Source organism: Octopus bimaculoides, chromosome 9 (assembly GCF_001194135.2).
Source record: "Octopus bimaculoides isolate UCB-OBI-ISO-001 chromosome 9, ASM119413v2, whole genome shotgun sequence".
In the NCBI taxonomy this organism is placed as follows: Eukaryota; Metazoa; Mollusca; class Cephalopoda; order Octopoda; family Octopodidae; genus Octopus; species Octopus bimaculoides.
The window spans coordinates 88,963,061-88,980,880 of NC_068989.1; the positions used below are offsets into that span (position 1 = coordinate 88,963,061).

Sequence of the window (17,820 nt, forward strand, 5' to 3'; positions counted from 1 at the left end):
CTCTCTCTCTCTCTCTCTCTCTCTCTCTCTCTCTCTCTCTCTCTCTCTCTCACACACACACCTTCCTTTTTTTTGTCTCTCCCTATTATAATTTATGACCCTCAATAACAACCCTCCGGAAGCAGGTCTTTCACGTGTTGATGGATCAGTGTTATTTACTTATATCGACCTTGATTGAGCAGAGTCAAGGCCTTCCAGTTGTGACCATCCTGTTTTTAGATACAATCTAGGACAAGATTTTCTGATGCCTTTCATTTTTTGCTGTTTTTAGCTTTTCGGGTGGACCAAGTAGAGGCTCCCTCGTTGGCTCTTGATGGTCTCTGTATCGGCAAGAATATGCAGAGGTGGTAGTCTCTGCATCGCAGAAAAAAAAGTAGTATAAAGAAAAATACTCTACAATGACGATAGGAGAATAGGAAACGGCTGAGGTTTCAATCAGAACTAATCATCAGACAACGTGAGAAAACAGCAGCAGAATAAATATTGTGGGTTATTGATTTAGTGTTGATTCATCATTGTAGTAGCATGAAACTAGATTCTGCAAGGATAGGAGTCTTAGTGTGTGTGTGTGTGTGTGTGTACTGTGTGCGAAGTGCATGGCTTAGTGGTTAGGGTATTTGGCTTATGATCATAAGGTTGTGAGTTTGATTCCTGGTGGTGTGTTGTGGCCTTGAACAAGACACTTTATTTCACATTGCTCCCACCCACTCAGCTGGTAAAAGTGAGTAATGCCTCATTCAAAAGAGACCAGCCTTGTCACATCCTGTATCACTTTGAATCTCCCTGAAAACTACGTTATGGGTATGTGTGTCTGGAGTACTCAGCCACTTACACGTTAATTTCACAAACAGGTTTTTCTGTTGATCTGATCAACTGGAACTCTCGTTGTCATTGTAGAAGACAATGTGAAGGCACATAGCTCACATTGGTTAGGGCGTTTGAGCTTACAATTGTGAAGTTGTGAGTTCGATTCCCAGACAGGGTTGTGTATTTTGTTTTTGAGCAAGACACTTTATTTCATGCTGCTCCCGTTCACCCAGCTACAGAAATGAGTTGCCTTTACTTTGTACAACATTGGTGGCATAGAGGAGGGAGACAGGAGACTGGTATCCATGGGCAACTGATGGTCTTCCACAAACAACCTTGCTCGGGCTTGTGCCTCAGAGGGGAACTTTCTAGGTGCAATCCCTTGGTCATTTGTGAATGAAGGGAGTCTTTACCATTATCATCATCATCGTTTGACGTCCACTTTCCATGCTGGCATAGGTTAGACGATTTGACTGAGGACTGGTGAACCAGATAAATTAAGTACCAGTGAAGCACTGGGGTCGATGTAATCGACTGTTCCCCCTCCACCCAAATTTCAGACCTCGTGCCTATAGTAGAAAGGATTATAGCAGTCTGCTATATATATATATATATTTTTTCCTGGGGTCGATTACATTGACGATTTTTCAGGCCTTGTATCTATTTGTACTTGTTCACACTTACTCAGAGCTACCCGCACGCATATGTTAGTCATGCACACACACATACACACAGCCACGCAAACACATACATACATTATCTCTATTTTATCATAAGACATCAAATGAATTATCAATTAGATCCATATAAGATGAAGTTGATCCTAACATAAAACTTGTTATAACACGCCGAGCTCGTTCGTCCTTTCAATATTTATTGTTTATAAGGCAGTGAGATGGCAGAATCATTAGCACACCGGGCAAAATGCTCAGCGGTATTTCATCTGTCTTTACGTTCTGAGTTCAAATTCCACCGAGGTCGACTTTGCCTTTTATCCTTTCGGGGTCGATAAATTAAGTACCAATTGCGTACTGGGGTCGATCTGATCGACTGGCCCCTTCCCCCAAAATTTCTAGACCTTGTGCCTAGAGTAGAAAAGAATATTTATTGTTTATCATAGGCGCCAGCGTAGTTATGTGGTTAAGTAGCTCACTTTGCGGTTACTTCGTTTTGAGTTCGATCCCACTCCGTGACAGCTTGGGAAAGTTTGTTTTTTATTTTCTATTATAGCCCCAGGCCGATCAATTGCTTGTAGGTAAATTTAATAGACGGAAACTATGGAGGCCCATATGTGTCTGTGTTTGTTCTCCTTCCTGTACACACACTACTTGGTGCTTGACAACTTAGCGATTTCGGGAAGAGAAACCGACTGATTATGTACCTGACTTTAAAAAAAGACAAATAGTTCAGTTATAGTAAAAGCTGCTGCACAGTAGGTTGAACCAGACACCACATGGTTGTATAGCAAGCTTCTAACCACACACCATCAAAAAAAAAAAAAAAAACTGTTCTCTCCTGCCTTTAAAAAACAAAACCGCACGCACACATACATATTGGATAATATGATTGTGTGTGTACTGTGTCTAGTAAATAGACAAGATGGTCATAACTGGAGTGTCTTTGATCATATATATGCCTATTCAGTGTTGACTTGAGGCAAGACAACACTATCCCCCCTACACATACACATACACTCTACCCAATTCCACACTTCTCATCTGCTGTTCTAATTACTTAAACAGTTCTGATTCGTGACACTAATTTATTCAATCTGATCTTCCATTGTTTATCAAACTTTAACCTTTATTCATTTATTTCTTGACTTGTTTATTCATTTCATTTTATTCTAAATTTAAATCCATTATTCATTCTTGTTGTGTTTCTTTTAAATCTATTTCAATATTATTTCATGTTATTCAATTAAACCAAAGTATAAACGTGTTTCCTTGTCCAAGGCATTTTCATAAGCTTATTCTAAACGTTTTTAGACATTTTTTCTTCGTCAACCCTTGTTTCATTCATTCTGAGTAATATAAAATTTTCCGTTTCATAAGTCCCAGAATACTCTTGTGGTTGGGAAATAGCTAATGTGTATCATATATAATGCATGCACACCAGGGAAATCTGTCTATCCCATATATCACAGATAATACACAGGAGAGGCAAAGTGTTAACAACAGCTAGAAAGAGCAGCTAAATCTCACTCCATGTCACACTGGCCTTTAAAATAAAATGGATTTATCATGGCTGGAATGCCTTTTAATACAGTTTAACTTATAACATATATACCAGCCTATACGATAAGTCGCTCAACCCTCTAGAAATAGCATCCAAATGTCTCTCAAATCTTGCATCACCATCATGAAAAAAGTGGGGCATAACTAGAGATGAATGCCCCGCTGACTTTGTTTCCTCATTACTTGCTAAAATCTTGATATTTTTTAATAAAGATTTCAGCAAATATCTTTCAGATGACTTAGATTACAAATATATCAGAATTGGATGTGAGAAATAATTGGAGAGAGTGGAGACAGATTATTCGGATACCTCATCAAATCGTATGATTGAAACAAAGCCAAAGTTTATGAATTATCTGATCCCATGCCAATTATTATTATTATTTTCCTCATCAGATCCTAACCTAATCATAATCTACACCATCTGAAATGTACTTGTTGAAAATTGTTTAAAAATATTAATATTTCAGAAATTTGTGTAGAAACAAATCGAGGTGTGTGAATTATCCACACCACCGGGGAGAAAAAACATTTCACAACAAACTCCAATATTTCCTTATTTACATCTTCTAAAATGTGTCCCATTAAAAAAAAATATACCTTTGTCAGAATGTTACAAAGAACCAAATCCAGAGTGAAGACACACATCTATAGTTATGCTATAAAGGGAGGTACTGATCAATGTTGTATGAAACAGCACACGAAATAGCAGCATGAACATGGCTGGAATGCCTTTGGTAAGTCTGCTCGACCAGGGCTGACTGCAGTGCCGTCCTAAAGCTTGGACATACTGGGCAGCTGCTTGGGAATCTCGTAGGTCTAGGGATCCAGTTAAGATATATACGCTGTGGCTTGTTGTCAAAAAATATATAAAATTAATGTAAACAGGTCCAATACATTGCTTTGCTTGGGGTCCTATAATGTTGCTGAGATAGCTATGGTTGACCAGGGGCTAAACTGCAACAGCAAATACACAAATGAACCAATGAGAGAACCTCCATAGGTAGCATTACAACCGACTGCATACAGAAACCAAATCTTCCTCAGATTTCATTCTACCTTTAAATTATTCAGTGTCCTGTTTTTTTGTTGTTTTTTTATCTCATAATACACACACAAAAAAAAAAACTGGATTGTCACTGTTGGAATGCATTTAATCATCGACCTGCTCAACCAGGCTTGACCTGGAGTTAAACAGCATGTAAATGTTTTTAAAGAGGTTGGTTGACTTGTTAGAAATATCGGCCAAATCTCTCTCGAATTACACCTCATTACTGACCAAGAAAAGAGGATACACTGGATATCATTGTCTTAGCGTCCACTTTTCCATGCTTGCATGGTCAGACAGAATGTGACGAGGCAAATTTTCCAGTTGGATGCCCTTCCTGTTACCAACCCTCGCTGCTTCCAAGTAAGGCAAAATTTCCTCATGGGCTAATCTGTTATCACCTGATTGGAAAAGGATTTGATCAGGTAGTTAGCATGCAGTTGGATAATGCCTTTCAGTTCAACCATAAACTCTTAAAACTTGAAGAAATTAGCTGTTCATTGCAGTATATTCCAACAAGATGGTGCACCTTGCTGTTCTACAAAAAAACCATTTCTCTAATTAATAAATGACCACATCATCTCTTAGATGTGATCATTATAAAAAAATTTTTTAATTGTTACATATGGTATTTAGCCAGTTTCAGGTTTAAGAGAAAATACCGTAGGTTTGGATTACCCCACCCTTGCAAAAAATTTGGTAAAAAGCATGTTTAATCACGTTGCTTTTGTTCAAATTCTGCCGAAGTCAACTTTGCCTTTCATCCTTTCGGGGTCAATAAATTAAGTACCAGTTACATACTGGGGTCGATCTAATCGACTGTCCTCTTCCCCCAAAATTTCAGGTCTTGTGCCCAGAGTAGAAACCAATCCCGTTGCTTTTGTATTGGAGCCAGAGATGTCGTACTGAGAACTCTGTGAGATAAATGGAAGAGAAGAGAAGTGAAAACAAGTTTAGCATTAAACAAATGTTACCAGCAGCACCGTTGCTTCCCTCTCTCTATCTCTCTCTTCATCAGTGTTTCTCATTATCTCTGTTCCACTATTCTTGAAAGAGGAAGACAAATACAGGTTGACATTTCAATGCCTCCTCACTTGACAGACATTAGTGTGGTTTGAGGGAGATTTGCTTGCTATGTGTCAAAATGTTATTCAGAGACTTTCCCTGTGTAATATCCTTTATTCTAGGCACAAGGCCCAGAATTTTGTTAGGTGGGGGGTGCAGTCGATTAGATCAACCCCAATACGCAACTGGTACTTAATTTATCGACCTCTGAAAGGAAAGGCAAAGTCAACCTCAGCAGAATTTGTACTCAGAATGTAGAGACAGACAAAATACCGCTAAGCATTTCGCCCAGCGTGCTAATGATTCTGCCTGCTCACCGCCTTTCCCTGTGTAATATCAAACGATAATAAATATGGTTGTTGTGGGTGTTTGGATTACAGTTCAAGAATACAAGGGCAGACATATATACAGATGATTCACGTTAATGCACCATGATAAAATACTTTCTACTAAAACTGTGCGTATGTAAGTTCTGTGTGTGTGTATTTATGTATATATTCTTTTACTTGTTTCAGTCACTTGACTACGAACATATTGTAGCCCTGCCTTTAGTCGAACAAATCGACCTCAGAACTTATTCTTTGTAAGCCTAGTACTTATTCTAACTGTCTCTTATACTGAACAGCTAAGTTACGGGGACGTAAACACACCAACATCGGTTGTCAAGCAATGGTGGTGGGGACAGACAGACACACATATATACGACAGGTTTCTTTCAGTTTCCATCTACCAAATCCACTCACAAGGCTTTGGTAGGCCCGAGGCTATAGCAGAAGACACGTGCCGCTCAGTGGGACTGAACCTGGAACCATGTGGTTGGGAAGCAAGCCTTTTACCACAGAACTACTTTTGCGTGTGTGTGTGTGTAAGGATTCAAATATTCAAACAGCTCACTATAAGCTCTCCACTGGGTGTGCGACTTTCAAGAAAGTGGCCGAGTCTAGGATGCCGGATTAACGTCACTGTCGTTCCGAAAATCCAGGAATCACAACGGGGAAGAGTATACAACAATTAAGCAAAATAATTAACACTTCCTCTCTCACTTCTCCTATTTTGATTAATTACTGTGTGTGTTCGCACACACAAGTACATATACGTATCCGTAAAACATGTGTATACGATTTATATGGGGGGGGGGGCGTTTCCATTGCTTGCACGAGTTAAAATATGTTACCTTGACATTTTACGGCTGCATGTAAACACACACTAATTATATATATGCGTGTGTGTGTGTACGTATATTGTATGTATGTGTATATATGTGTGTGTATGTGTGTGTATATACATACATATATATATATATATATATACGTATACGAGATAACATGGTAGCGTTCATTTCTCTCTCTCTCTCTCATAATAAAAACAATTTTATATTAAACTGAAAGATTACTCAAGACTTTTTGTGGAGTACATGCTTTTACGTGACTTCGAACTCACTGTCAACATTATTCTTGTAAAAAGAATTTAGATAGAAAGATAGATATCACATACAGCGTTTCACCCCTTTCATACATCGTCTTTCTCTCTGTTTCACACTTTCTGTAACATTCCTCTCCCTCTCTCTCTTTTCCCTTCGTGCTGTGGCCTTGTGTCGGATACAAGACCTCGTTAATGTGGAAATAATGATAGTAATTTATAATAGTGTAATAATAGGCAGGGAGGGGTGAAAGAGAGAAATGACAGGGAAACAAGCGAGTGGGGGGGGGTTAATGATTGTACTCTGATGATTGTTGAATTGGAGGTGATTGTGTGTTGTTTAGTGTTTACGGTTACAGAGGCGGCGTCAGGTTTCCTTGGTTACGCACAGAACAAAAAGAAATAGTGTTTATCAAGGGGAAACAACTCTTTCATTGATATTTTTTTCCTTTAACTTGAAAAATCAATGTTAGATGAATTCGTTCGATTTTTTTTCTTTTTCTTTTGTATTTAAGCCTTCATCGTTATTAGTCTGAAAAAGAGGTAAAAATTTATTCGAATTTCAAAAAAGGTAAACAAAAAGTTGTGGAGGAAAAACAGAGGTACAACACAAAAATACTATTATAAAAAATATTTTTTTCTTGTTAATTCAAATAACATTTTATTGTGTCCGAAGGGCCTTATTATTTAACACACTCACCGGTTCGATTTCCTCTCATTTACATACTTATTCTTTGTAAAATTTTCGTTGCGTCTTGCAACCTTTTCAATAGTGAAAAGAGAATGACTCTCCCCAGACCAAATAAAATACGCTTCAACACACGAGTTCACATAAAGAATCTTGTAAAAACGAGAAAAAAAAATCAAATAACATTGGAAAGGATTATAATTTTTTTTTTTTAATGGAGAAAGCGAACGAATTTATCTGACAACCCAATGTTATCGGGCGCGCGCACACTGACACGATGAACTGCATGTAGGCACTCAACTTGCTAGAAATAGCAGGCAAATCTCTTGTCACCTTTTACTTCTTTTAGTCATTAAAATGCAGCCGTGCTGGAGCACCGCCATAAAGAAATTTTGTTGAACGAACATACTCCAGTACTTATTTTTTTAAAACCTGGTACTTATTCTATTGGGTTTTTTTGTCGAACCGCTAGAATACGGGGGATGTAAACATACAAGCACCAGTTGTCAAGCAATGATAGACACACACCCACACACACGACTGGCTTTCTGCTTCCGTCTACCAAATCCACTCAACAAGGCTTTGATCGGCCCGAGGCTATACTCCTTTACTTGTTTCAGTTATTTGACTGCGGCCATGATGGAGCACCGCCTTTAGTCGAGCAAATCGACCCAGGACTTATTCTTTGTAAGCCTAGTACTTACTCTATCTTTCTCTTTTGCCGAACCGCTAAGTTACGGGGACGTAAACACACCAGCATCGGTTGTCAAGCGAAGTTGGGGGCACAAACACAGACATACATACACATATGCGACGGGCTTCTTTCAGTTTCCATCTACCATATCCACTCACAAGGTTTTGGTCGGCCCGAGGCTATAGTAGAAGACACTTGCCCAAGGTGCCACGCAGTGGGACTGAACCTGGAACCATGTAACTGGTAAGAAAGCTACTTACCACACAGCCACTCCTGCGCCTCAAGGATCTACGCAGTGGGTTTGAACCCAGAACCATATGATTGGGAAGCAAACGTCTTATTGTACTGCCACGCCTGCGCCTATGCCCATACGACGTGCTTCCATATAGTTTACATCTATCAAATATACTCACAGGGCTATAGCAGAAGACACTTGCCGAAGGTGCCGCCCATAGAATTGAACCCGAAAGCCCATGGTTGCAAAGCCTCAGCAATCCCAATCACACACTGCGATCTCATACTACAACTGCACGCTGCGTCCCGCTCCGCCAAGGTTCCCCCTATCCAATATTCGATGCTATTCACTCCATCTTCATATTTGTCGCCCTCGGTTTCGATGTCTGTCCACAATGCGGACATAAAGGTTCTGCACTTTTCGACGTCTGGCCACCGCCACCAGGTTTTTTGTTCTGCTTCCATCTCTTGAGCCGAATCGTTCGTTTTACGGTCTTCCCCCACTGATGCGCAATACCCGCTTGCTGCACCTCATCTCGAATGTCCCTCTATCACGTGCAGTCAGCCACTCGTCGTGTCTATACTGCACAACATACGTATAAAATGTGTATATGTGTGTATGAGTGTGAATATGTCTGTATATATACATATATATACAAGTGTATCTATCTATGTATGTGTGTATTGTATGTATGTATATATATATATATATATGTATGTATATATATATATATATATATATATATATGTATGCGTGTGTATTGTATGTATGTGTGTGTGTGTATTGTATGTATGTGTGTGTGTGTGTGTATTGTATGTATGTGTGTGTGTGTGTATTGTATGTATGTATGTATGTATGTGTGTATTGTATGTATGTGTGTGTGTGTGTGTGTATTGTATATATGTATGTGTGTGTGTGTATTGTATATATGTATGTGTGTGTGTGTGTATTGTATATATGTGTGTGTGTGTGTGTATTGTATATATGTATGTGTGTGTGTATTGTATATATGTGTGTGTGTGTGTATTGTATATATGTATGTGTGTATTGTATATATGTATGTGTGTATTGTATATATGTATGTGTGTGTGTGTATTGTATATATGTATGTGTGTGTGTGTATTGTATATATGTGTGTGTGTGTGTGTGTATTGTATATATATGTGTGTGTGTGTGTGTGTATTGTATATATGTGTGTGTGTGTGTGTGTGTATTGTATATATATGTGTGTGTGTGTATTGTATATATATGTGTGTGTGTGTGTATTGTATATATATATGTGTGTGTGTGTGTATTGTATATATATATGTGTGTGTGTGTGTATTGTATATATATATGTGTGTGTGTGTGTGTATTGTATATATATATACGTGTGTGTGTGTATATTTATGTGTATGTTACTTAATAACAAAAGAATGGCTTAACGACCATCCCGAGGTGCAACACAATCCTCCGTTTCGATCGATGGGTTCACATCCTGCACCTTGTAAATGAGATACAAAACGCCAAAATCTTATAAAGGTCGGTCAAAATGACAAACAGTATTTAGTTACGACGTTTACGATGCCATCTTTCGTTTCATCCTCTCGGGATTTAGTAATTCATCATACCTCTCCTCGCCACGTCGTTTATCTTGTAATCCTTCTGTTCCTGTGAGAAATATATGAGCGAAGACGGCGCACAACATTGGACAACACGAGTGTGCTTTACTAAGTTATCTCCCTTTATATTTTCGGTTCAAATCTCGCTGATGTTGATTTTCTGTCAACCTTCTTGGGGGACGACGAAATAAGTACCAGTAATTTATCGAAGATTTGTTTCTATCAGTTGTATTCCTCTCTACAACTTCATTTCTTCCCTAATACCTTCTACTTATAAAGACATCGGGACCAAAAGCTGAACGCGTGGTCTCACTCTAAGGGAGACAACTATGTAAGGTCATTAGCTGACGCTTGTTGCTTTGTCTTTTGTATTCGAAAACCGGATAATTTTCCCGTCTCACTTCTACTGTTACAATAGCTTGTCGTCTCTGTACTTCTTAAAGGGGCTCTCCGCTTTAGACACATGTGATCTTTATAACCAGGTATTCTATGTAAGTCAGGTGGGATTGATTGTCAACATATAATGAGGCCTAAGTGGACTAGTGGCGATGGCGGTGGTGGAGAGTACGCGTTGCCGTGTTTGGTTGGTTTCTTCTGTGGTCTGAGATCAAATTTCGCCGGGACCGCTAAGTGAATATCAAGCACGTATTAAAGCATGCCAGAGATTTTATAAATTTGTAGCCCTGTTCTTCAGAGCAGTAGTTGACAAATGGGGAGAGCGATGGACGATGTACTTCTTTGGTACATCAGAATTCTAACCCCGCCGAAATTGTCTTTTCATCTTCCTAGAATCAATTAAAGTAGGTATCAATCTAATTAATTATACCTCCTCCTCACACATTTGTAAGCGTCTACAAGACAATATTTTACTCAAAGAAGAACTCCACCGTAGCCTTGAAATCGGCACAGTGAGCACTCTTACCTACTTACTGTGGCAGACGCGCAGCCAGAGTAAGGATAGGGAGAGTGCCACCTGAAATTAACGAGGACTGGCTTGTGGCAACCATCCTCTACAATATAGAGAAGAAAGCAAAGATACTGAAAATGTCAAAGACAGCGGAGGTCAACTAATGGGGATATGGCCTGGAAGTAATGGTACATATCAGCCTACCTGACCTCCACAAAATTGTGGAAGAGATAATCCTACCCGAATAAACCAGATTGAGAATCATGGTGGAGAGCAGACCGCTAGTATGTTTTGAATGTGGAGTAAGGGGGCACATAAAGGCAAAGTGTCCCCAGAAATACAAACAGGAGGTGGAGTGCCAGGAAGAAGTAAATGTAATAACAGAGTTCACTGAGGTAGAGAGGAGAGAAAATAGTGAATCCCCTCCGAAAAAGAAAAGAAAAGTAGAGAAAAAGTAAAAATGAATCACTGGGAGATCGAACACAGGAACCGGAGCCTTCAACAAGTAAGGAAGAGGAGGAACGGAACGAACTGGAAGACGAGCAGCAGAGCGAAATAGAAATACCAGTAGTAACGACAGAAAATGAAGAGAGAATATTACCCAAAGGAAAACATGAAAGACTGATAGTGATGTACGAGAAAAGTGTTGAAATAGAAAAATGAAAGGCGTAATAAGGGTGAGATTGGCAGAAAAGGAGAGTAAAAACCTGAAAGCAGTGTTGCTGGATGACGAAGGGGCAGCTAGACTGACAGAGATATTCGGAAGCAGAGTGGACAATACACCATCTTGAGTTCGATACGATGAATTACCACCAGTGGTAAATTTTGCAGATCTAAATATTTTTGTGGGGTAAACACGACACAAACTGAATTGTAAAAACAGTAAAATGGAACTTTCTACTTTGTTGGGTAGAAAACCATTTTATCATCATAATTTTTCACACCTCGTAATTCATTCATAAATCATTCTATGTACCCCACGTTTGTCCTTGTAATGTCCTTTCTATATTAAGGCTTTATGCCTATAATAAAGAAAAAAAACTGGTGACTGTCACATGCTGATGACAGGTTACTTCCCAGAAGCCCAGGTCTGTATGTATCACATAAGGCTAGAGAGGGGAACGATAATTTCCCTTCGCAAATACTAATCAGACGCAGACAGTGTATCGTTAACCAGCTGGAGGAGACGTCTTCCTAGGGCTATAAACAACAGTAGCATCATCCACTATAGATCAGCCACATTTAGGTGGCAAATATACTTCACAATTCTGTGCTGTTACTGTTTATAACTTGCTCAGAGATTTATTATTGCTTGAATGTTTCTAATTATTATTAAGTTAACGAGCTGGTAGAATTGTTAGCATACTGGACAAAATGCTTTTTGGCATTTGTTCTTGCTTTACATCCTGATTAATGCCTCTGAGATTTTAGCCTTTTAGGGGTCAATAAAATATATAGTAACTGAGCACAAGCGTCAGCATAATTAACTAGTTCCCACCTTAACAAATTTCAGGTGTTATATACCTACTGTAGAAAGAATTCTACTTTGTTTTTCATCCTCTTGGAGGCAGGCTCAATGAAATAAGAATCATTTGAGAACTTCGTTCCTCAAAATGTCACACTTGTGCCTACAGTAGAAAGGATTGTTAATTATTATTATTATTATTATTATTATTATTATTATTATTAAGGTGATAATCTGGCAGAATTGTTAGCATGCCAGGCAAAATGCTTTGTGGTATTTTGCCTGTCACTATGTTCTGAGTTCAAATTCTGTTGAGGTCAACTTTACCTTTCATCTTTTCGGAGTCGATAAATTAAGTACCAGCTGAGTACTTGGGGGTCAATGTTATTGACTCATCCTCTCCCCCAAAATAGCTGCCTTTATGGCAAAATTTGGAACCGTTATTATTATTATTATTTCTATGTCTTTCAGGTTATGTCCAATCCAGCTAATACGCCATTTGTTTCACAAAATCCACCACCTCCACCATACTCGACACAACCAAGGCCTGGGCAGAAAACCTTGGAAACATTCCCTTATCCTCCCCCAGCTGGAGCGCACGCCACAGCACCACCCTACTCAAGTTACCAGACACCAGGACAGTACCCACCAATGGCACAGCAAATGCCACCAGGCTATTATGCTGGAGGTCCCTATCCACCGGGACAGCCAGCACCTTATCCTCCAATGCAGCCAGGCTATGGACCCCCACCCCAACCAGTTTACTATGGACAACCTCAGCCATACGGTCAACCTCAGCCATACGGTCAACCTACGTAAGTAATTTTATGATTGTTGTTGTTGTTGTACTTTTTAACCCCAGGTCAGCCTTGGCTGAGCAAAATAATAATCAAAGGCATTCTGTAATTTTATCAGGCATTGCTTGTACATTGTTAGATGCGAGGGAAAATCGCTCTGCTATATCTAATAAGTTAAGCGACTGCTTAGAAGCATCCTTTTCAGTTTGTCTCTTGTAGGGGTCAATTGTGGTCTTGCAAGGTAACCAATACCTTGTAATCCATGAAGTGTAATTAATTGCCAAAGGGACAATTAATTTTCCATCCCTTAAACTTAACCAGGGCTCTAACCTTTAACATGCTGAGCTGGCAGATTCATTAGCAAGCTAGACAAAATGCTTAGTGGAATTTCTGCCAAGGTAGACTGTGCCTTTCATCCTGTTGGGATTGATAAGATTAGTACCAGTTGAGCACTGGGGGTCAATGTAATCATCTAGCCCCCTTCCACAAAATAAAGTTGGGAAGCCCCCTGCTCTAGGTGATGAATTGGCTGAGTGGTTACAGGTGTCTGACAAAGTATTTTGTACTGTTTATTCTGACTCTCTATGATCTGAGTTCAAATCCTATCCAGCAGATTTGTCTTTCATTTTTTTCAGGGTCAGTAAAAAATTTTTTTTAAATATCAGGAGTGGCTGTGTGGTAAGAATCTTGATTCCCAACCACATAGTTCCAGGTTCAGTCCCACTGCGTGGCACCTTGGGCAAGTGTCTTCTACTATATCTTTGGGCAGACCAAAGCCTTGTGAGTAGATTTGGCAGACGGAAACTGAGAGAAGAAGCCTATTATATTCATGTGTGTGTGTATCTGTGTTTGTTCCCCTGCTATTGCCTGACAACCGATGTCTGCATGTTTACATCCCCAAAACTTAGCGGTTTGGCAAAAGAGACCAATACAAATACTAGACTTACAAAGAATAAGTCCTGGAGACGATTTCTTCAACTAAAGGTGGTGCTCCAGCATGGCTGCAGTCATATGACTGAAACAAGTAAAAGAATGTAAAAGAAAGCATTTCGCTCAGCGTGCTAATGAGTCTGCCAGCTTGTAACGAGGATAAGTGAGAGAAATTTCACTCTTGTCTGCAGAAATTGAAGGTGGACATCTGTCTCGCAGAACACTGTGATCTGTAAAGGAGAAATCATATTGTCAGTGGTGATGTTACAACCCACTGGGTGACCCCCTTCAGTCATGAGTGACCAATAGATTGCACCTAGAAAGTTACCGTCTCCCAGGCACAAGCCTGGGCAAGGTTGTTTATGGAAGGCCAGCAGTCGCTCATACATACCGGCCTCCCCTCTCCACGCCACTGATGTTATCCAAGAGAAAGGCAAAGGGGCCAATACGGCTTGGCACCAGTGACATAGCAACTCATTTCTACAGCTGAGTGAACTGGAGCAACGTGAAATAAAGTGTCTTGCTCAAGAACACAACACGCAGTCCAATCCAGGAATCAAACTCACAACCTCACAGTCATAAGCTCAACACTCTAACCACTGAACCATGCACCTTCACACACAACAACCAACCAGCTGTCTTCCAAATCACCCTACCCCTTCAATGGTGACCTAGTAACCCACCTACTGTGTGCTACCTAACCTCAATATCTTCAGTGAGGATATTATGTATTCCTCCGCCTGATTACTAAATATCTTCAATAAAAAAATTGACTTAACATTTCAACAATAACAGCAACAACCTCCACTAAACCACTCCACAATTTCTTGTGAAAGATAAAAGGAATACTTGACTCGCAAGTAATTTATCTACACATTGTTATCTAATTTGTTGTCATAGTGAATGTGAAGTGATAGGCAGTAGAGCACTAGACAGCCTAGCAAAGCGAATTAACTAAATAGAACAGTGACTTTGTTCTAAATATGTCCAGTGTGAGATATAGCTATCAGCTGTATCTCCCCCTATAAATGTTTACTATTGTATCTAATTTTTGCTCAAGGCCAGCAATTTTTAGAGGAAGGAGGTTAGTTGTTGTCTTAATAATAATAATAATAATAATAATAATAATAGGCCCTGATACAGTACCAGGCAGTGGCTCTCTTGGTTTCTGATCTTAACTCATTGGGAAGTGTCATAATGCACATTGTTTTGTTTTGTCTTGGTATAAAAAGATGGGCTACAGCAAATATTCTGCTCAATACCACAGATTTGCTTGTCAGTTGTTTGACCTTAACCAGTTGACCATGTCCCTTGGTGGCTGATGATATGTGCATCTCTGATCATGAGCAGAAGTAGTGGGTGGGGAGGCAACATAGCCATGTGTTGAAAGAAATTCTTTCGGCTTTGAATAATTCACCTCTGGAAACATGGGTGTTTTGTTCAACATCCTTAAACAACCCTTATTCAGGGACCTTTTGAGCAGGATGGGCTAGTCGATCTCAAGAAAATTCTAACTGGGTCCCATCTGCAAGGTCCATGCGCTGTTTATTATGATGTAAGGCCACAGTGCCATGCACATATGGTTGTGATGTATCTGCCTGGTGTACTCTTATCAGACGGGTAGTCATGATGGGTATTCTATTGGGTTTCATTTATTTGTACTCCTGCATCATTTTGATGGCATGCACTGCTTTCTCACTCAGTAATAACAGTAGTAGTAGTATAATATAGGCATGGCTGTGTGGTTTAGAATTTTGTTTGAAAGCTACATAGTCTTGGGTTCACTCCCACTGCATGGACACTACTCCAGTCATGGGTTGACCAGTGCCTTGGGAGTGAAATTTATTAAATGGAGACTTGAAGAAGTTCATCTTATATATTTGTATGTGTGGGGAGTGAGTGAGTGCGTTTATTCCCCTTTCTTTGATGTGTACACTAATTGCTAACAAGTTACTGTTCGCACCAAACGGTGCCTTTTGTTTACAATCCTTCATGAAAGCATGTTCAGGTTTTGTTTATTTCTTGATAAGTTAAGGGAAATATTATGTTGCATGGAAACAGGTGAAGGTTGGTAGCTGGAATGGAATCTGGCCATAGGAAAATCTGCCCCAGCCAAGTTTCATCTGACCATTGGGGAAATGAATGTTGAAATGAGGATGATATATGATTTGTGTGTATAAGCATGCACTTGTTCCTGAAGTAGTGAGTGTGGTTGTGTGAATGTATAATTATTATTTTTTAGAATGGTGAAAGCAGTTAAAGCTTGAAAAAATATTTTGGGACTAAGGCATGTTATATTTTGGGACTAAGGTTGCTTCCCAACCACATGGTTTCAGGTTCAGTCCCACTGTATAGCACCTTGGGAAAGTGTTTCTACTATAGCCTCAGGCCAACCAGAGCCTTGTGAGTGGATTTGGTTGGCAGAAATGTTAGCACGCCAGGTGAAATGCTTAGCGGCATTTTGTCTGCCGCTACGTTCTGAGTTCAAATTCCGCCGAGGTCGACTTTGCCTTTCATCCTTTCAGGGTAGATAAATTAAGTACCAGTTACGCACTGGGGTCGATGTAATCGACTTAATCCCTTTGTCTGTCCTTGTTTGTCCCCTCTATGTTTAGCCCCTTGTGGGCAATAAAGAAATAACTGAAAGACACCTGTTGTGTATATATTCACTCACGAAGCTTTGGTCAGACTGGGGTTATAGCAAAAGACATTTACCCAAGGTGCCATGCAGTAGGACTGAACTTGAAACCTTGTGCTTTGAAAGCAAACATTTTACCACGCAGCCACATTTATATATACACATACCTAGAAACATACACAAACATTCTGTGTGTTTTTTTTTTTCATCTATTTTTGTCTCTTTTTGCAGATACATTGTGGAGGAAAGGCGCCGAAATGACACGGAATCCTGTTGTTTGCTTGCCTTGTGTGCCGCTTGTCTTGCCTGTTGTTGCTTGGATGCCTTAGACTGACCCTACTTACTGTACCATAATGATAATAGTAATTATAATGTCGACATGGTGATGATACTAATAACAATGTTGGACTCTTCTTCAGCCTTATGTAAAAAAAAAAAAAAAAAAAACTGACCCCCACAAAAACATTGACCACCAACTCTAAATCTCTTAACACAAAAATGTTTTTAAAAAATTTTTTAAATTCTATAATAAAATATAAATAGAAACCTTAAGTGCCTGCGGACAATGTGCCCCGGTTGATAGGTTTTTGCTTCTTCTGTTTCCAATGACCAATGTTTGATGTTGACCGATTTCCAGTGATTCCAATGGAGTGAGAAAGCCTTTTTTTTTGTTGTTTTTTTTGGGGGGATTGTGTTGCTACTGCTGTTGTTGGTGCCAGTGGTGGTGGTGGTGGTGGTCAGTAGTGGACTCTGTGGTTGTTTGGTTGTTTCAATGTCGGTGTTGTGTCATTGTTATCAGATTAACATTGCGCAAGCGCATACGCAAATATACACATACGCAGGAATCTTCATTGGCACCGCTTCAATCTGTCACAAAGTACAAATAAATAAATACATACATACATATATATGTGTGTGTGTGTGTGTGTGTGTATATATATATATATATATATATATAAAAATAAACACACCCATACATATTATATGTGTATATTGATATAATGTTTATATATATTTATGCAACGTTGTGTGTGTGTGTGTGTATATATATATATAAATATATGCATACATACACATTCTATAAGCTGATGCAAGCATACATAAATACACGTACATAGACTGAAACAATCCACATGTGTACACACATACACACACAAATCTCAATTACAGATATAAATTTTCCTCTCCACCCATCTCTCTCTCTCTCCCTCTCTCCTGAGATATCTACTCTTAAATCTTACTCTCTTTATATCCAATTTCTTCTGCTCTTTATCTTCTCTCTCTCTCTC

At 39.3% G+C, this 17,820-nt stretch overlaps 1 protein-coding gene across 5 annotated transcripts in view; it reads left to right on the forward strand.

The window, feature by feature from the left end:
* The window catches only part of LOC106867896 (calcium-binding protein P), an 85,877-nt gene extending 68,392 nt beyond the window's left edge, over positions 1-17,485 (forward strand). For all 5 annotated transcript variants that reach the window (XR_008264938.1, XM_052970869.1, XM_052970872.1 and 2 more), the window contains 2 exons: positions 12,638-12,981; positions 16,763-17,485. Coding sequence is in view for 4 of the 5 variants with exons in the window: in XM_052970869.1 (XP_052826829.1) it covers positions 12,638-12,981; positions 16,763-16,865 (447 nt within the window). In the remaining variant the exon portion in view is untranslated. The remainder of the gene's footprint in view (positions 1-12,637; positions 12,982-16,762) is intronic.
* Positions 17,486-17,820: the final 335 nt, after the last annotated feature.